This window comes from Carcharhinus amblyrhynchos, chromosome 12 (genome assembly GCF_965287045.1).
Source record: "Carcharhinus amblyrhynchos chromosome 12, sCarAmb.v2.hapA, whole genome shotgun sequence".
NCBI lineage: Eukaryota > Metazoa > Chordata > Chondrichthyes > Carcharhiniformes > Carcharhinidae > Carcharhinus > Carcharhinus amblyrhynchos.
In genome coordinates, this window is record NC_137335.1 from 12089447 (window position 1) to 12110939 (window position 21493).

The 21493-nt window shown below is 42.2% G+C and overlaps 1 protein-coding gene across 2 annotated transcripts in view; it reads right to left on the reverse strand.

Annotated features, from left to right (window-relative positions):
* Positions 1-8437: 8437 nt before the first annotated feature.
* Positions 8438-21493, reverse strand: part of xrn2 (5'-3' exoribonuclease 2) — a 77196-nt gene continuing 64140 nt past the window's right edge. The window contains exons 29-31 of one of the 2 annotated variants that reach the window (XM_080200067.1): positions 12135-12273; positions 9902-9944; positions 8438-8857 (exon numbers count right to left, since the gene is read on the reverse strand). In XM_080200067.1, coding sequence (XP_080056193.1) covers positions 9912-9944; positions 12135-12273 — 172 coding nt within the window. In that variant the 3' untranslated portion in view covers positions 8438-8857; positions 9902-9911. The remainder of the gene's footprint in view (positions 8858-9901; positions 9945-12134; positions 12274-21493) is intronic. The other variant, XM_080200065.1, reaches the window with a different exon arrangement.

Below are 21493 nucleotides of genomic sequence, written 5' to 3' on the forward strand. Positions count from 1 at the left end.
TTGAGGCTGTGCCCCCTAGTCCTACTGTCCTTTCTGAGCGGGAAGTGTCTCTCCACCTCTATCCTATCCATCCCATTCATCATCTTATATGTCTCAATGAGATCTCCCCTCATTCTTCTAAACTCTAACGAGTACAAGCCTAGTTTATTCAGCCTCTCCTCATAGCTCAACCCCCTCAACTCCGGCATCAGCCTAGTAAACCTCCTCTGCACTCCCTCCAAGGCCAAAATATCCTTCCGTAAGTGCAGCGACCAAAACTGCACACAGTACTCCAGCTGCTGCCTCACCAATGCCCTATACAGCTGCAGCAAGACCCCCCTACTTTTATATTCAATTCCCCTCGCTATGAAGGCCAGCATCCCATTAGCCTTCCTGACCACCTGCTGCACCTGCAGGCTGGGTTTTTGTGACTCGTGCACAAGGACCCCGAGGTCCCTCTGCACTGTCGCCTGCTGCAGTTTTTCGCCACGTAAGTAATAGTCCTTCCTACCATTCTTCCTACCAAAGTGGACCACCTCGCACTTGCCAACATTAAATTCCATTTGCCAGTTCCTGGCCCATTCGCCCAGCCTATCTAGATCCTTCTGCAGACTCTCCACACGCTCCGCGCAATTTGCCGTTCCACTAATCTTGGTGTCATCAGCAAATTTCGACACCATACACTCAGTTCCCTCCTCCAGATCATCTATATAAATGGTAAATAGCTGAGGCCCCAGCACCGACCCCTGGGGCACTCCACTAGTCACCAACCGCCAATCCGAATAGCACCCATTGACCCCCACTCTCTGCCTCCTATTTGACAACCAATCCTCTATCCACGCTAACACCCTACCCCCAACTCCATGTCCCCTGACCTTCTGCAATAACCTCTTGTGAGGTACCTTGTCAAACGCCTTCTGAAAATCAAGACAGACCACATCCACCGGCTCTCCTCTATCCACCGCCCTAGACACAACCTCATAGAACTCCAATAAGATTTGTCAGACACGACTTCCCCTTAACGAAACCGTGCTGCGTCTGCTCTATCAAGCAATTCCCCTCAAGATGCTTTGCTATTTCCTCCTTGATGACGGATTCTAACATTTTACCTACAATAGACAATTACCTACAAAGGGCAGGCCTATAATTCCCTGCCCTTTGCCTGCCACCCTTGTAACATTAGCCGTTTTCCAATCTTCCGGCACTTCCCCGGAATCCAGCGACGTTTGGAAAATAACCAAGGCATCCACTATCACCTCCGCCATTTCTTTCAGAACCCTCGGATGCATTCATAAGAACATAAGAGCAGGAGTAGGCCATCTGGCCCTTCGAGCCTGCCCCGCCATTCAATAAGATCATGGCTGATCTGTCGTGGCTCAGTTCCACATTCCCACCCTCTCCCCATAACCCTTAATCCCCTCTCTCATCAAAAACCCATCAACCCATGTCTTAAAAATATTTAGCGAGGCAGCCTCCACCACTTCAACGGGCAGAGAATTCCAGAGATTCACCACCCTTTGAGTGAAGAAGTTCTTCCTCAACTCCGTTCTAAACCGTCCCCAGCTTTATCTTGAGGCTGTGCCCCCTAGTCCTGTCCTTGACAGACTGGAGGGGCTGATTGTGGACAAGTCTCCAGGACCAGATGGAATGCATCTGAGGGTTCTGAAAGAAATGGCGGAGGTGATAGTGGATGCCTTGGTGGTTATTTTCCAGACGTCGCTGGATTCCGGGGAAGTGCCGGATGATTGGAAAACGGCTAATGTTACACCGTTGTTTAAGAAGGGTGCCAGGCAAAAGGTGGGGAATTATAGGCCGGTCAGTTTAACGTCTGTGGTAGGTAAAATGTTAGAATCTGTCATTAAGGAGGAAATTGTGAGGCATCTTGAAGGGAATTGCTTGATAGAGCAGACGCAGCACTGTTTCATTAAAGGGAAGTCGTGTCTGACAAATTTACTGGAGTTCTATGAGGATGTGTCTAGGGCGGTGGATAGAGGAGAGCCGGTGGATGTGGTCTTTCTAGATTTTCAGAAGGCGTTTGACAAAGTACCTCACAAGAGGTTATTGCAGAAGATCGCGGGACACGTAGTTGGGGGTAGGGTGTTAGCGTGGATAGAGGATTGGTTGTCAAATAGGAGGCAGAGAGTGGTGGTCAACGGGTGTTATTCGGATTGGCGGATGGTGACTAGTGGAGTGCCCCAGGGGTCGGTGCTGGGGCCTCAGCTTTTTACCATTTATATAGATGATCTGGAGGAGGGAACCGAGTGTAGGGTGTCGAAATTTGCTGATGACACCAAGATTGGGGGAAAGGCAAATTGTGCGGAGGGTGTGGAGAGTCTGCAGAAGGATCTAGATAGGCTGGGCGAATGGGCCAGGAAATGGCAAATGGAATTTAATGTTGGCAAGTGTGAGGTGGTCCACTTTGGTAGGAATAATGGTAGGAAGGACTATTACTTACGGGGCGAAAAACTGCAGCAGGCGACGGCGCAGAGGGACCTCGGGGTCCTTGTGCATGAGTCGCAAAAACCCAGCCTGCAGGTGCAGCAGGTGGTCAGGAAGGCGAATGGGATGCTGACCTTCATAGCGAGGGGGATTGAATATAAAAGTAGGGAGGTTTTGCTGCAGCTGTATAGGGCATTGGTGAGGCCGCAGCTGGACTACTGTGTGCAGTTTTGGTCGCTGCACTTATGGAAGGATATTTTGGCCTTGGAGGGAGTGCAGAGGAGGTTTACTAGGCTGATACCGGAGTTGAGGGGGTTGAGCTATGAGGAGAGGCTGAATAAACTAGGCTTGTACTCGTTAAGAGTTTAGAAGAATGAGGAGAGATCTCATTGAGACGTATAAGATGATGAATGGGATGGATAGGATAGAGGTGGAGAGACTCTTCCCGCTCAAAAAAGACAGTAGGACTAGGGGGCAAAGCCTCAAGATAAAAGGGGGGTGGTTTAGAACGGAGTTGAGGAGGAACTTCTCCACTCAAAGGGTGGTGAATCTCTGGAATTCTCTGCCCGTTGAAGTGGTGGAGGCTGCCTCGCTAAATATTTTTAAGACGCGGGTTGATGGGTTTTTGATAAGAGAGGGGATTAAGGGTTATGGGGAGAGGGCGGGAAAGTGGAACTAAGCAGCGACAGATCAGCCATGATCTTATTGAATGGCGGGGCAGGCTCGAAGGGCTAGATGGCCTACTCCTGCTCCTATTTCTTATGTTTTTATGTTCTTATGTTGAGCGGGAAGAGTCTCCCCACCTCTATCCTATCCATCCCATTCATCATCTTATATGTCTCAATGAGATCTCCCCTCATTCTTCTAAACTCTAACGAGTACAAGCCTAGTTTATTCAGCCTCTCCTCATAGCTCAATCCCCTCAACTCCAGTATCAGCCTAGTAAACCTCCTCTGCACTCCCTCCAAGGCCAAAATATCCTTCCGTAAGTACAGCGCCCAAAACTGCACACAGTACTCCAGCTGCAGCCTCACCAATGCCCTATATAGCCGCAGCAAGACCTCCCTACTTTTATATTCAATCCCCCTCGCTATGAAGGCCAGCATCCCATTCGCCTTCCTGACCACCTGCTGCACCTGCAAGCTGGGTTTTTGCGACTCATGCACAAGGACCCCGAGGTCCCTCTGCACCATCGCCTGCTGCAGTTTTTCGCCACGTAAGTAATAATCCTTCCTACCATTATTCCTACCAAAGTGGACCACCTCGCACTTGCCAACATTAAATTCCATTTGCCAGTTCCTGGCCCATTTGCCCAGCCTATCTAGATCCTTCTGCAGACTCTCCACACCCTCCGCGCAATTTGCCGGTCCACCAATCTTGGTGTCATCAGCAAATTTCGACACCCTGCACTCGGTTCCCTCCTCCAGATCAGCTATATAAATGGTAAATAGCTGAGGCCCCAGCACCGACCCCTGGGGTACTCCACTAGTCACCAACCGCCAATCCGAATAGCACCCATTGACCCCCACTCTCTGCCTCCTATTTGACAACCAGTCCTCTATCCACGCTAACACCCTACCCCCAACTCCATGTCCCCTGACCTTCTGCAATAACCTCTTGTGAGGTACCTTGTCAAACGCCTTCTGAAAATCAAGAAAGACCACATCCACCGGCTCTCCTCTATCCACCGCCCGAGACACATCCTCATAGAACTCCAGTAAATTTGTCAGACACGACTTCCCCTTAACGAAACCGTGCTGCGTCTGCTCTATCAAGCAATTCCCCTCAAGATGCCTCACTATTTCCTCCTTGATGACGGATTCTAACATTTTACCTACAACAGACGTCAAACTAACCGATCCTGGGGACTTGTCCACAATCAGTCCCTCCAGTCTGTCAAGCACCGCCTCTCTAGTAACAGTAATGTCATTGAGACCCTCCAGTCCTACCACCTTTCCATCGCTACACAGCAACCTCTGCAAGACGTGCCGGATCATCAAAACGGATGCCATCATCTCACATGAGAATACCATCCACCAACTATACAACACATTCTTGCAACTCGGCCAACATTGTCTACCTGATACACTGCAGGAAAGGATGCCCCGAGGCATGGTACATTGGGGAGACCATGCAGACGCTACGACAACGGATCAATGAACACCACTCGACAATCACCAGGCAGTGTTCTCTTCCTGTTGGGGAACACTTCAGCAGTCACAGGCATTCAGCCTCTGATCTTCAGGTAAGAGTTCTCTGAGGCGGCCCTCATGACACACGGCAACACAGAATCGCTGAGCACAAACTGATAAGCGAAGTTCCGCGCACAAGGCCTTAATCAGGATCTTGGGTTCATGTCACATCATCAACAACTCCCACAACTTGCCTGGGCTTGCAAAATCTCATGAACTATCCTGGCTGGAGACAATACACATCTTTTTAATCTTTGCTTAACGTTCTGTCCACTCACATTGTCTGTATCTTTTAGACCTGATTACCTGTAAAGCCACGCATTTCAACCATTATCTTGTAAATTGAGTTTGTGTTATATATGCCCTGTTTGAGAACGCAACTCCCACTCACCTGATGAAGGGGCAGTGCTCTGAAAGCTTGTGGTTTGTGCTACCAAATAAACCTGTTGGACTTTAACCTGGTGTTGAGACTTCTTGCTGTGCTTACCCCAGTCCAACGCCAGCATCTCCACATCATTCCTCCCACTGTCCAAGGCTGTGCAGGTTAGGTTGATTAGCTATGCTAAATTGACCCTAGTATCAGGGGATTAGTAGGGTAAATGTGAACTACAGGGAAAGGGCCTGATAGGGACTGTGGTCAGTGCACTTGATGGGTCGAATGGCCTCCTTCTGCACTGTAGGAATTCTATTCCATGGAATACAGTAGCATAATGGTTATGCGACTCGTAATCCAGAGGTTGGATTAATGAGTCACACATGTTCAAATCCTGCCACAGCAGCTAGGAATTCAGAAGTTAGTTTCAGTAACAGTGATGGTGATGGTTAACTGATATCCCTTAATGGAATGAAATCTGTTGCTCTTACCTGGTCTGGTGAATATTCTGACTCAAATGCCTTCGCAATGGTTTGTATTCACGTAGATAATTCAACTTCACCCCTTATTAAAGGCAATTAAGTATGGACAAGAAATGCTGACCTTGGTAGTGATGCCCACATCCCAGTGAACGAATAAAGCAGCAATGGACAAAATCACCAACTTGTGCCATATAAATGTATTGGCTAAAGCAGGTGATACACATGTAACCTACATCTACAAATCTAGAAACTCAAGCTGCCCCTATCCTACAATATTTATGCAAAGCCTTCTGCCCACTTCAATGAAGGCAAATTGATGTATAAGAGGATTTCACCCTTCATAAAGTCTTGACTCAGAATTAATGCTAATTAGGCTTGGGAAATACCTGCAATTTCAAGTTTTTGCTCACTAATTCCAAGGCTTCAATCATTTTAATAATGTGGCAACATCATGGGTAGGGTTTTGGAAAAAAGGTGAATAGATTTAGAGTACTGCTGAGAAAAATATTTCACATGCCAGCAGTGGTTAAGTTTTGGGGGGTCAGGGGAGATTGCAAAAACACATGCCAAGCTTTGTGCATTAATTTGCAATGGTTGGGTGGCACAGTGGCATTATGGTAATCACTGCTGTCTCCAGAACCCAGGGCCTGGGTTCAATTCTGGCCTTGGGTGACTGCTTGTGTGGAGCCTGCACATTCTTCCTGTGTCTACATGGGTTTCCTCCACATGCTCTGGCTTCCTCCCACAATCGTGCGGGTTAGGTTAATTGGCTATCTTAATTCCAACCTCCCCCAACCCCACCAGTGTCAGGGGATTAGCAGGATAATGTGAGAGGTTATGGGAAAAGAGCCTGGGTGGGATTGTCATCGGTACAGGCTCAATGGGCTGAAAAGCCTCTTTCCGCATTGTAGGGATTCTATATCGACTCCAACGGCAAAAGTAGACCATCAGATATCTTGAATAATTTAAAAATCACGAAGAAATTCCAGCACACAAACAGGATCTGCAATCTAGCAAGCCATTGGGCGTAACATCATGCAGAACAAGGCTTTGCTCACAAGGAAAACCATATTTTCATGCACAACCGCAAATAGGAGTTGTACTTTTATTGCACGGCACAAGTCTTTTCACACATTATTTAACAGTATGTGGGACTAAGGTTGACAAGTATATAAAACATTTAAGCCCAGGAATAATGTGCAAGTCAATAAATTACTATCTTTAAACGGGTATAGAAAATTATCAGGGTAATTTTGACTTCAAATGGAAACAAACTCAATAGAGTTGTAGAACAGGCTGCCAATTCCTTATTGGCTGTTATATTATTGCAGTCAAAATTACTGCCACTATTTAAACAGGCAGTTTTGATAACCATCCAAAGATTATGCCCAAAATGAAGCCATGTTTAATCAAAAATCTAATTCAAACAGCATTTGTACAAGTGACAATTTGCTTTGTTAGATACTTCCCATCCCTCCGTGGTCCCACAACCTAGGGAGAGATACGTGCAAGGTGACCGGCTCCCACCGGGCCACCAGACTTCCCGTATCTTTGACAGAAGGCACCTGATTTCCATCTGGTATTGCCTATGGAATTTGTCCAAAAGCTGGTGGCTTAATGCTACACCACCTCCCACGCTGACAGTATTCCTGAAAGCCAAGATCAGCACAATACGTAAATGTTTATTCCTCATTAAAAACGATCAATTAAAAAAACTCTGGTGTTTTCTGCATGTAGTGATGTCCTCATTCATATTTTCAGGCCAGAATCCTGACAGCGATCAAGTGCCTGATGACTTGATCCAGAATTTACGCCAGAAAACACTGGAGTAAATTTTTAACTTTCATTGCTCATCACCCAATTGCTGCATGCATGATAGACAGGCCCATTCACTTTGCAAGTTTTCCACCTGTGACAAAGTTTAAAATCCATCCCATCAACAAACTTTCAACAAGCCAAGGCATGTAGTTCAATACTCATTCACTGGTGGTCGCAGTGGTTAGCGCTGCTTCCTCTCAGCACGAGGGCCCCGGATTCGACTCTCACCTTGGATCGCTGTCTGTGCAGAGTCTGCCCATTCTCCCCGTGTCTGCGTGGGTTTCCCCCAGGTGCTGTGGTTTTCTCCCACAGTCCGAAAGACATACTGGTTAAGTGCACTGGCCATGCTAAATTCTCCGTGTACCCGAAAAGGTGCCAGTGTGGCACAACTAGGGGATTTCTGATTTGATTTATTGTGCGTATATTAGCATACAATGAAAAGCATAGTTTCTTGCGCACTATGCAAACAGAGCATATTATTCAGAGAAGAAAACAAGAGAGTGCAGAATGTAATGTTACAGTCATAGTTAGGGTCTAGAGAAAGATCAACTTAATCCAAGGTAGAAAGATTCTAACTCATTCTAAATGAAGTTTAAGCAGCATAGAACGAGTAAAAAAATTAGAAGGTAGCTGGGCAAAGCTTGCAAGAAGTCGCCTCACTCTGGCACCGTCTTGGAAAAGAGTTTTTCACAGTAACTTCTTGTAGTGTTAATGCAAGCCTACTTGTGACACTAATAAATAAACTTTTAAGCTCATCTACTTCAGCCCATCCCAAGAATGCACAGGTGTACTTAAAAAGAACATAAGAAATAGGAGCAGGAGTAGGCCATCTGGCCTGTTGCAATTGTGCAACAGAACAAACAATTTGATGGTACTCCTGCACTAAAAACAGACATGGTGTATGATAGTTTCCCATTCAGATATTTATCAGTATGAAGGTCGTAAGGCATGCCCCTGCAGCTATGCATGGTGTGACAGCTTTCAAAAGTCAGCACTGATGTGCAAAGATCGCTTCAAAAATGGAAAAAACCCCTCCTATATTTGAAACAATATGATGTTTCGCTTTAGAGAAGACGATGGACAAATGCGATATTACAGCAGATCCAAATTTTTAAGAAAGCTCAAGAACAAATAATGAAACAGGAGTAGAGTAGTAAACCAAAGATTTCAAAGCATTTACTAAAGATCACTTTTGATGTACAGTGTACAGGCATAAAAACTTAATTTCACTAACCAGCTTTGAGATTTCCCAACTCATTATGACGTTAACAACTAAACTTGACTGTATGCATTCTGCAATATATTTAACATACCCCCATCTTGACAATTTAAAAAATGGAAACTGCAGAATCCATCTTACAGCAAACAAAACATCGAGCACAAAAATACGTACAAACACGTTAAAAACTAGGTCAGCACTCTTGACATAATGGTTAAAATTCAGCTTGGATGTATGTTCATCAATTAACTGGACCCTGTAAGGCACAGCTTGTGTTGCAGAGCCAGACGAGGTTTCAATTCCAGCTGTATCTTCCAGAATCAGGTGGCAGTGGGTAACGCCTGTCAGGGTACCCCTGAAAAATGAAATGTTGTCAAACAGTAAAAGAAAATGACTGAATAGGCAAAGACAAAATAAAGCACTATGTAATTGAATTGGACAGATGCAAGTCTAACACAAGATTGTGCAATGTTGTCATGCATTGTGGATTTTTCATCAGTTTCCCACAGAAAGGATTTGGAAACAAGTGACATTTAAGTGGAGTGTTGTAAATTAAAGCTGTTCAGAATTCTTCTGAAAGACGTATGCTGCAGCACTTTGTGTCAGAGCAGCGTGTTAACGAGTCAATTATCTAAATGACTGGATACAACAAGGAATTTGTTACCTCAATTCAGACTACGAGCAGGCTACTTAAGCCAGTATTCTAGGGTGCATGCACCCTGGAGCAAGATGTATGCTGAGGATAGGAGCTTGGGAAGTGGTCAGTTTGGTTGACAGGCTTCTTGGAGAATGGAGAAAAATCACAGGAAAAGGAAGAGAACTCAACCTTTCCATTTCAAATGAGAAAAAAGGGCTGGGGATCCACTAGTAAATTAGTGTGGACTGGCAAGAGAAAACCCTTGTATCTTAAAGCCAAGGGCAGTCACAACTAAGAGGGGACTTAGAAAAAGTTCCATTAGCTCAACTGAAATGCTTTTTAGAAAAAATAATAACAGGTGTTTGAATTTGTGAGAAACAAGTTATTAGAATTGTCATGTTGTACAAACAACTGGAAAGTAAAGTACTTCAATGATTCATATCTGATCTCACCACCTGATCCATTTCAGTCCACCTACTGAAAGGTTAGAGGAGAACTTGTGTTTTGATATCCAGTTCACATTCAAAAGTATGGAATGAAGGGGATCTGGGGGGTGTGAGGGAGGCTGTTCAAAAAGACCGCCTATTTTTCAGTATGCCTAAATCTTTCCTTTTAATTTAACAAGACATCATTCACATTTTAATAAGGAAGCATTTAGAATCTCAATTCCTAGTATATTCATTTAAAATTGTGCACATCTTTGAAATGAAAGTGTTAAATATACTTTTAAATAAATGGACAAATGGAATGGGATCTCCTTACCTATGCAACCTCATGGCTTTTTAATTTCTTCACCTCTCATCTCCTCTTCCAAAAAAACACACAATATAGCTATTTACTTTTTATGTTAATTCCTAAAAAGCTATTAACAGACACTATGGCAAAGGACAGAATTTATACAGCATTCAATTGCTGAACCGTATAGCGATGAGAACGAATATTAAAAGTTAGCTTGCTAGTCAGCTTTGCAGGTAGGAAATGGAAGACATTGCAAGGTAAATCTGTGGACAGACGAGAGTTTTCTAGCATAATGTGTGTTGCTGGCAAAGGTGTAATGCAACAAGACTTGGGTGGACAGGGCATAACTTCAAAACTTGCAGATGACAAAACTTGGAAGCATTGTGACATTTGAAGCGGTGGCGATAGCCTTTAAGGGGACATAGACAAGTGGTCAACTGGGCAGATAAGTGAGTGAAAGAAATTTCATGCAAAGAAGCATGCAGTGTTAAAATTGATACTAAGAACTAGGAAAGGCGATACTAAGAACTAGGAAAGGCGATACTAAGGGCACATTTCTAAAGAGGGCTCAGGAGTAGACAGACCTAGAGGTACATGCGCGTAAAAGATTGAAAGTGGCAAGGCAGATTGAATAAGTGGTAAATAAAGCATATAGGAGCTGACTCTCTAAATAGCAGCCTGGAATACAAAACAAGGAAGTTATGATACACCTTGCTAGAACACTAGTGTCAATAGGACTATTGTGCCTGGTTCTGCTTATCACACTTCAGATGTGATAGCACTCGACAGGATACAGAAAATATTCATGAGAATAAGGTTCCTTATCCCTTGAGCCAGTTATGCAGATAGACTGGAGAAGTGGGAAAGGAGATTTCAGGCAGGTATTCAAAATCATGAAGGGTCAGGGCAAAAGATAGAGGGAAAAACTGTCCCCATTGGCACAATGATCAAGAAACAGAGGACACTGATTAAAACTGACTGACAAAAGAAGCAATGGCAAAGGGGAAATCTATTTTTAAAAATGCAGTGTGGTTCGGATGTGGGGAGCACTGACCCTGCGTGTGGTGGATGCAGATTCAATTAAGGTCTTCAAAAGAGAATTAGAATCATTTAAAGAGAAAATGTTTGAAGGGCTACAGGAAAGGCAAGGGAGTGGGACTAGGTGAGTTGCTCTTGCAGACAACCAGCATAGGCATGAGGGGCTGAACGGGGCCTCTGCCTGTGTTCTAAACATTTTATGAACAATTTACACAACTATTTAGATAAACTGGAAGTTTTGCCTCATGGGTCTTCTATGTTGTTAGGAAATTACAACAATTTTTTTTTGCCTATTCTCTCATCCAGTTAGCATGCTGTCTGTGAGAAGGGCAGAGGATGTTAGCTGAGTTGAGGACCCAGTTACCCAATTTCCAATACGGATTGAAAAATAATCTATACTCAGTACATGTATCAAAGTCCTTCAGATCAGCTACTGCATGGATCAGATTTAATGTCAAGTCCACTTACTCTGTTAATCTCTTCACTTCTAAAGATATGCTGACAAGATGTTGCAAGTCTAGCTTGTAACAATAAATTTATGGTGATGGTGAAAATTAGTGCCCTAAACCTTTAAGGTCCTTCACTGTTTTCCCGAATGAATTAATACCAAAATCAAGGGCAATTTTCTTCTTGTAAATTGGTTTTTAAGCCGGATTAAGGAGGAACGGAAATAAATTGGAGAATCTGAGAGCTGGATTGAATATTAGCAAAACATTGGATGATAAATTAAAGGCAATTAGTATGTGGCTGTTAAGACATACGAGAATGACTGCTTGAGCAACACATGAAGTTTTGAGGAAAAGTTGGCACACAAGAACAACTTTTGCAGATGATCAGCAAGAGAAAACTGCACTTCTTTAGGCACATACATGGAAGAGAAACCAGATAATCTGGCAGCAACTGGTAAAATTAAGGGCATAGCAAGAGGCTGATAAAGGAGCATATATACCTATTGTTTAAGAAACAGAACAGATATAATAGTTGAGAATAATGGATACTTTTATCAAGGACCATGAAAGCTGGACAGCTCCTGAAGAACCACACACACACACACACGTGTGCAGGATTTGGAAGCTGGATCTTGGACACCTCAGGTACTTCAAGTTACTCAAATTATTCAAAATGATCAAATCGTCTTTTCAGTTACTAATACAACATTAAACAACACAGTTAACTCAAAGGAAAGTGATTTGTTAATACCATCATCCATTTTTGTTACCTGTCGCCCTCTACGATCGTCTTGCCGTTGGTAATGGCTTGGCATTCCTGACCCAAGCCTGTGATGATTCTGCTGGAACATACCACTTTGAGACTGCATGATACGATTCCATGCCAATTGCTGCTCAATCCCCTGGTTTCTATGAAGTAAAAAAAGTCAGCTGGCTGTTATACTTCAGAATGGGCTGTATTTAATTGTCAAATACAAACGTTATGCTTTAGTTACAAAAAAAAACATGTTGTGGGTTATATAGGAATCAGAGAGTTTCACATAGACAATTCCTAGCACCCTCCAGCATTTAGAGACCCACTGACAACTGATTGGAAACAAGTGGCAAAAGATGGAAAATATCCATTACGAAAGGTAGACAAAAGGATCATATAAAAGCAAAATACTGCAGATGCTGGAAATCCAACACAAAAATGCTGGAAATGCTCAGCAGGTCAGGCAGTATTTGCAAACAGAAAGTCAACATTTCAGGTCAATGACCTTTCAGACTACTGAATATTGCCATATTTTCTGTTTTTATTATATAAAAAGAGTATTCTGATACACCAACTCACTGCAATAGTCTGTTCCAGGCTCTCTACCAATAAAATTCTAGCCAGCTGCTTGAAGGTTCAGGAAGTAATGGAGGGAAATCAGACAAATCTACATTCTTATCCTTCAAAGTGGGGCAAATCTGAATCTGACACTGCCACCGCACCCCACAGTGACACGGTGGTACAGTGGTTAGTACACAGGACCCGGGTTTGATCGCCAGCTTGGGTCACTGTCTATGCTGAGTCTTCATGTTCTCCTCATGTCTCCGTGGGTTTCGTCCAGTGCTCCGGTTTCCCCTCAATCTGAAAGACGTGCTGGCTAGGTGCACTGGCCTGCTAAATTCTCCCTCTGTGTACGCAAACAGTGTCGGAGTGTGGTGATGAGGGGATTTTCATAGTAACTTCACTGCAGTGTTAATGTAACCTGTTTGTGACACTAATAAGTAAATTTTCAACACAAGCCTATAATTTGAGTAAGCAACTTCCAAACATAATCTAATTTGCTTTAGAATGCTTTTCCTGAATACTTGTAATGTACTTTGTGTCCTATCATGCAGAAATACTCTTCAACAATTTAGAAGTCAAGTAGACACTACAATACGTTTCAGATTTTGCTTCTCTAAATCCTTAGTTCCAGATTTACTGACCCAGAACATCCTGGTTGAACGAGGCTTTGGGACTTCATTTTAATTAGCTATCCCTCCTGACATTGCAGATCAACAATCAACACCATGATTCATGCATACAACAATCACGGTTCAAGAATATTCAAATATATCACACTAGAAGGCTTACAACTGAAAAATTATTTTTAACTCCAATGATGAAATAAGTGCAAAACTTTACGTAGTTACACAATCTAAATTGATAAGTCAAAATTCTTGTTTTTATTCAGCTTTCATAATTGTATGACAACAGCAACTTATTCTTAAAGAAGTTTGACTTGTGATTAAACTTTCATTGTGCCTAATAATTTGGCATCAAACCCTTGTATTAATATGCCAATACACATTATTTATAACCGATGAACTCAAGCCCTTTGCTGATAGCTCCAAGATGGGACAACCTGTTTTGGCCAAAAACCAAAAAAAAAACCCCGACAATCCTCACGAGTAGTAAACAATCCACCAGGAGAACACTGCTTTATTTTCCAAATAGTCAGACACTTTCATGAAGCCTATTCTTTCCAGTTAATTGCAGGTTGTAAATGAATTCTTACTGCCGAGTATTTTGAATCTAGGGTAGGGCCGTGGCTGTATTTTCCCATCCATTATGCTACTCAATATGTCAGAAGGTCTGATCGGGAAGAAACCTTTTCAAGTCCCATTGATGCAGTTTCAATTGACCGTGGTGACCTAGCAACACAAGCACTAATTGGCACAGGCTGACTGACATTTGGTGTACAGTTTATATGGGAACAAGAACCCACTTCAATTATTACTCAGCTTGTCAGCCTAGATTCCCAACAGGAAGAAACATTTAATTGTCACTATCATCCTGAAGATGTAAAAAGAGGAACAGGTATGAAAGTACTGGAAAAGAACCAAGTGCTAAACAATTAAATTGTACCAATCTACAAGGTTAAATCAAGCATTCAATTGTGTCTACAAAAGTTGCACTGCAAGTTCAAAGCTTGCTTTTTTTAAATACAAGTGGTTAAAACAGAATTTCCATATCCTAATTTAAGATCATTTTAGCTTCCTTCACTCGGTTCGGAATATAAAAGTACATAAGCACAACCACTATGCACAAATTTAACGCTTCATAAGGGGGTCAGAGTTGCACCCTTCTTGACAAAGATTCCCTCGTTCAGAATAAACAGTTTCCCAGATTTCAAAAAGGTGGTGCCTCCCCCCATCTTTACAGAGCTCATGCCAAGGAACCTCCCTTGTTCTCACTTCACGTACAATGATTATAATAGGCAAGCACTTCCTTTGAGAGAACTTAAAAGGGTGGATAAGAACCACTTTGGATCTGCAAATATCAAAAGTTTATGGAAAAACCACCATATTGCACTGCAAGTTAAACTGCCCACTTTTGAAAGGTGGCATGCAAAATGAAACAGCACTCATTCTGGTTCTGTAAATTCAAGTTGGCCATGTACAAAATGTTTTCAGCTCACCAGCTATTGTGGGAGTTTGAGTAGCTCCTCAGAACATCACAAAAAAAAAAGTGATTTGTGCATCACTCAAAAATAAATACTATTACACGTGCAATACTAACCTTGGATTACCACATGGAGAGTTAAGAGATATTGATTATCATCACTTTCTTTGATGCGGTCAGGGCACGTCATCTATCTCTAATTTACAGAAAATTCAACTAGACAACACAGACTGTTTCATGGATCTATCTTTTCATTGAAGAAATGACAATAGAGAACAGGTTGGATCTATTTTTCAAATTACAGCACAATGAAGAAAAGCTTGCAACCTACAATGGAACTTGGCTATTCTGCATAGAAATATAACACTGCAGAAACATCTTGAAGCTGTTAACCTTGGTGTTATTTATATGAGCTTTTCAAAGTAGAAATATTAACATGCTGAAACTGAAGCTACAGAAGATGCATCAACAGTCTGGAAACATTTTTGCTTAAACTTACAAAGCTGAAACAATTTCTTGTACAAAAAAATTCACATTCATGCCTTACATGTACACATACACATCCCATACAAAATCCCTTATTACAAAACCATGTCACATTCATTCTTCAGCACAGTACTATTGAACTTTACAAACTCAGTAATCCTCCTTCAGGTTTCTTCTGTATTTAATTCAGTTCAATCTTAAGTAGTTAAAGAAACTGTTTTCGGTTGCCACTAATAACTACTGACCTACAGTGACACTGCTCCACAATAGGCTTGTCAGGCTTGAAAAGTTGTACCAAAGAAGCTGATTAGTACTTGAAGAGGTTTGTAGCAAGAATCAATGGTTCGTCTGTACTAATACTGTGGTTCCAGCACAAAATGATAATAGTGGAACACATTAGTTATGCCTCATTAATCTTCATGATTCTCAAAAGAAATTTGCTTAGCCTATCCAAAAATTTAATGCAGCTTTAAGCTTCCAACACTGAATTTTATAATTACAGACACAGCATTCAATCAAGTCATAGCCACCAAACCTTAAAATAAATAGCTTTCAAAGTAAAATCAGTGATTTTTGCCAAGATTAATTTAATATAATAGGTGCATTATGTATGTAGCTTAATAAAGTAAACTAAATTGATTAAGCTTTTCTCACCAGGACACTGAATATTGGGATGGTTAAAGCAAATTCAATTTTTATTACGGAGTAGGAATTGGTTAAAAACACTGTAGGAAGAATGTTCGGCAGAGGCAGTTAGTTAAGAACACCTGTGTAAAACTACATAATCACGAGAAAAAAGTTCACCAGCATCTCAGATAATTTCTTCCTTATTTTTAAAGATTAAGTTGTCTCAAGTCTCTTTTTATATTTAAATTCACTTACTCATTGCTGTTATGCATTAATAATCCACCACAGTCACTAAAAAGGATGCAAGAATGAAAATGTCTGCAGCAGAGGGTATTTTATTAAACTAATTTTGCACCAATGTAATTTGCAAATGGCTAAATAGGAAAAAGATCAAAGAGAGATCAAGTCATTGTTAACTGAAGGACCAAATTTAAATGTTAAATGGTTACCAAATGCAGATTTGATCTATTCTAACCTTTAAAACAACAACCATAACTATATGAACAGAATCCAGAGACAAGACATAAGAAAATATAAATTCTCTAATGCAGAATTACTTGTCTTTAAAACAGAGAAACTCAGGACATTTTAGTTCAAATAAATAGTCAACGTATTAGTGGTAGAACTAGGCATTTTCTAATTAGGGCAAGAATTATTTTCCACATCAATAATGGCAAAAGTTGGCTGATATAAATATTAATGGAATCCCAAAAGCTCCTGCAGAAAGGAAAGGAATAGCCTCCTTCATCCAGCCATCCAATGAGTGATTCATAATCATTCACCTGCTATCCAAGGAAGCCAGTCACGAATGCATCATTAGAGCACACTGCCATCAGCACAATCACATGTTGCTCTTTGAGCTGTCAGTTGCCCTTTGGCAAGACCTCAAAATCTGGATGCAAAGCCTAGTCTGGCACAAACACATGTCCAATTGCATGTAAAGCTCACTGGGACATTTTTGGGCTTTCCTGGTGTTTTGTTTTAGTAAAGTACATTTACAACACTGTTCAGTGTGTCATAAAAGAGAATGTTTCCTTTCAGGGCAATGGATATCCCCAGTAAGAGGTGACACGATAGCACAGTGGTTAGCACCACTGCTTCGTGGCACCAGGGACATGGGTTTGATTCCCGGCTTGGGTCACTGTCTGTATGGAGTTTGCATGTTTTCCTCCGGGTGCTCCGGTTTCCACCCACATTCTGAAAGACGTGCTGGTTAGGAGCATTGACCCGAACAGGTGCCGGACTGTGACTACTAGGCAAAATTTCACAGCAATTTTATTATAGTGTTAATATAAGCCTTACTTGTGATTAAATTAACTTTAATCTATTGGGCAATGGTCTTATTGCGCCTCGGGTCTAAACCCTATAATTAAAGGAGTTAAATGTTGACAGCAAATAAAGATAAGCAATCTGTTTAGTTTAGAGAGCATCTTTGAGACAGGGAGAAACTTGACTTACAGTAATTTAGCCCAACTGGGAAACTAATGCATCCCAAAGAATGCCAACCTCATTTGGAGTTTGCCTTGAGCAAATAAATGTTTCATCTAGTGTTAGTTTCTTTTCCTTATTTAGAGGGACTTGAAGGTACTGTACTTCAGCAGCTATCTGCATTTGTTAATTCCACCACATACAAAAGCAAGGCATCCAAGGAGTTGAGTTATGAATCAAAGCTCTTTTCAAAGCTATGGACAATAGTTTATCCCTACGTTAATACTGATTTCAGCTACAACAAACTATTCAGTCTTGGCTCCACTGTGTTTAGGAAGACAGGTATTACCATCACCAAGGCAATTTATCAAGAGCTGCTGTGGAATAAGTCAGCCTTGCTGGTTTAGAAGTTTGGAGGAGAATTAAATAATTCAAGTAATGGATCATTGTGCTCTTCACTATCAGTTGAAAGATCTTTTCTTATAATGCACAACTGTTTCAATTATCTAGGAGAAGGATAGAATGATGCAAACACATTGTGGCATGAAGGAAACAAAACAAAGGACTCTACAAAATCCTAAAACTTACTAACGAATGCACTTGTAAACAACATCTAACGTTTCAACCACATTAAACGCATGGTTCATTTCATGGTTCACTGTGTCCGGATATGCATGGGCCTTGTACAAAGCCCAAGACATACAAAATTGATGTCCTTTTATGCACCATCTTATCTATGATCGTTATGCACAACCTGAATGGTCAAATGATTGAGCGTGTTGCTACATCAGTTCTGAGCAAGTTTCCTGTATACACTGAAGAATTCCTTGACCTTTGCAAGACCATACTGGACTTGAATATTTATAGCAATATTGTTATGTTTGACATTGCTAGCTTATTCACTAGTGTACTGCTCTAAGAACATAAGAAATAGGAGGAGTAGGCCTTCTAGCCCCTCGAGCCTGCCCCGCCATTCAATAAGATCATGGCAGATCTGAAGTGGCTCAGTTCCACTTTCCCGCTTTCTCCCCATAACCTTTAATTCCCTTGCCTACCAAAAACCTATCTACCCACGTCTTAAACACATTTAGCGAGGTAGCCTCCACCACTTCAACGGGCAGAGAATTCCAGAGATTCACCACCCTTTGAGTGAAGAAGTTCCTCCTCAACTCTGTTCTAAACTGTAACACCTCCCCCCCCCCCCCCCCCCCCCTTATCTTAAGGCTGTGCCCTCTAGTCCTGCTGTCCCTTCTGAGCAGGAAGAACCTCTCCACCTCTACCCTATCCAGCCCCTTCGTCATCTTATATGTCTCAATAAGATCCCCCCTCATCCTTCTATACTCCAAAGAGTACAAGCCCAGTCTATTCAGCCTCTCTTCATAGCTCAACCTCCTCAACTCCGGTATCAGCCTAGTGAACTTCCTCTGCACTTCCTCCAAGGCCAAAATATCCTTGCGCAAGTGCGGTGACCAAAACTGCACACAGTACTCCAGCTGCGGCCTCACCAGTGCCCTGTACAGTTGCAGCAAGACCTCCCTACTTTTATATTCAATCCCCCTTGCTATGAAGGCCAGCATCCCATTTGCCTTCCTGGCCACCTGCTGCAGCTGTAGGCTGGGTTTTTGTGACTCATGCACAAGGACCCCCAGGTCCCTCTGCACCATAGCATGCTGCAGCTTTTCACCCTTTAAGTAGCAGTCCTTCCTACTGCTATTCCTGCCAAACTGGATAACCTCACACTTGCCAACATTGTATTCCATCTGCCAGGTCCTTGCCCAGCCTATCTAGATCCCTCTGCAGACTTTCTACACCCTCCGCACAATTTACTTTTCCGCTTATCTGTGTCATCAGCAAATTTCGACACCTTACACTCAGCTCCCCCCTCCAGATAATCTATATAAATGGTAAATAGCTGAGGCCCCAGCACCGATCCCTGGGGCACTCCACTAGTCACCAACCGCCAATCCGAATAGCACCCATTGACACCTACCCTCTGCCTCATATTTGACAGCCAATCCTCTATCCACGCTAACACCTTACCCCAAACTCCATGCCCCCTAACCTTCTGTAACAACCTTTTGTGCGGCATAGATACATGCACATCACTACACCTCTGTGATCTACATGCAACCCCATTGTTTGAATCGAACTTATGAAATCAGCAACTTGTGCTGTTGAGTTCAGTTTTAATGACACCATGTATTCCTCAATAGATACGCTTGCCATGGGATCCCCTCTAGAACTTTTTATTACTCACATCTTTTGTCTGTTTCCGAGTGAAATGTGTCTTCAATGAAATGACCCCTAACTTCCTACCCTTTGCATATATCAATGCATTGATGATATGTTTGCTATATTTGAATCTGTAGCTGCATTCAAGACTTTCCTTATATAATGAATGGACTCCATCCTGTGCTAAAATTAATCCCTGAAATGGAGGAGTCAAACAAGCTTTCTTTTCTCCACACATCAGTTCAGAAATCTGCCAATGGATTCCCTGTCATCTGCAGAAGCCCACCTTGACTGCGATGGGATTCCTATAATTCCACATCCGATAAGATTGGTCTTGTCAGCAACTAGTAAATAGGACCCAATCTATTTGCTCACAATGACAGCTTGATGCTGGATTAGGATGAATCAAAGCAATTATGCAGGATAATGGTTAGTTCATTCACCTCATTGCTCACTGCATATTGTGCTATGTCACGAAAGGGCTTTAAGGTTGCTGCATTTGGTCCCAAAAAGCGTCCAACTGCCTCATTACTCTGGAAGGTAGGGTAGCTTTTTCGAGCTACTATTATGCAGTAGCACAAGTGGTATTCTCCACAAACATACTGCTGCCAAGTCAAAAGGGCACTGCCCATTGCACAAGTAACGTGTTGCATGGATTTAAATGCCCATGTGATACCAGGTCTGTAGGCTGTACATTCCAGTAACTGGTGGATCATATCACTTTTAGCATCCTCTGTACACTTTGCTCTGCTACTCATTTTAGTATCATCTGCGAACTTTGATACACTACACTTGCTCCCCAACTCCAAATTATCTTTGTAATTCGTAAACAATTTCGGTCCTAACACAGATCCGAGGCTTACCACTAGTCACTGACTGCTAACTAGAAAAACACCCATTTTTACCCCCTACTCTGTGTTTTCTGTTTGTTGATCAATCTTTTATCCACGCTAATACATTACCTGTAACATCGTGCACCTTTATCTTATGTAGCAGCCTTTAGTGCGGCGCCTTGTCAAATGCCTTCTGGAAATCCAGATCATCACATCCACAGGTTCCCCATTGTCCACCGCGCATGTAATATTCTCAAAGAATTCCACCAAATTAGTCAAACATGACCTGCCCTTCATGAACCCATGCTGTGTCTTCCCAATGGGACAATTTATATCCAGATGTCTCACTATTTCTTCCTTGATGATAGATTCAAGCATTTTCCCTACTACAGAAGTTAAGCTAACCGGCCTATAATTACCCGCATTTTGTCTACCTCCTTTTTTGAATAGTGACATCACATTTGCTATTTTCCAATCTGTGGGAACCCCACCCCAGAGTCCAGCAAATTTTGGTAAATTACCACCACTGTATTTGCTTTTTCTCCCACCATCTCTTTTCATTACCCTGGGATGCGTTCCATCAGGGGCAGGAGACTTGTCTAACTTTAGCACCATTAGCTTGCCCAACACTACCTCTTCTGTGACATGATAATAGTTTAAGCCATAACATGCCATAACCCTGTCATCAATTTTTGGCATGTTATTTGTGTCTTTCACTGTGAAGACTGACACAAAATACCTGTTCAATGCCTCAGCCATTTCCTCATTTCCAGTTACTACATTCTCCTCCTCATCTGCTAAAGGACCAATGTTTACTTTAGCCACTTTCTCATTTTATATATTTACAGAAATTTTGCTGTTTTATATTCTGAGCTAGTTTACTCTCATAATCCATCCAGCTTTTGTTGACCTTTAAAGATTTCCCAATCCTCTGGTTTCTCACTAATCCTTGCCACTTTGTATACATTTTCTTTCAATTTGATATCTTTATTTCCTTAGATATCCATGGCTGATCATCTCTTTTTCTACAGTCCTTCCTTATCACTGGTATATACTTGTGCTGATCGCTTTGAAGTCCTCCACTGTTCCTCAATTGTCCCACGAT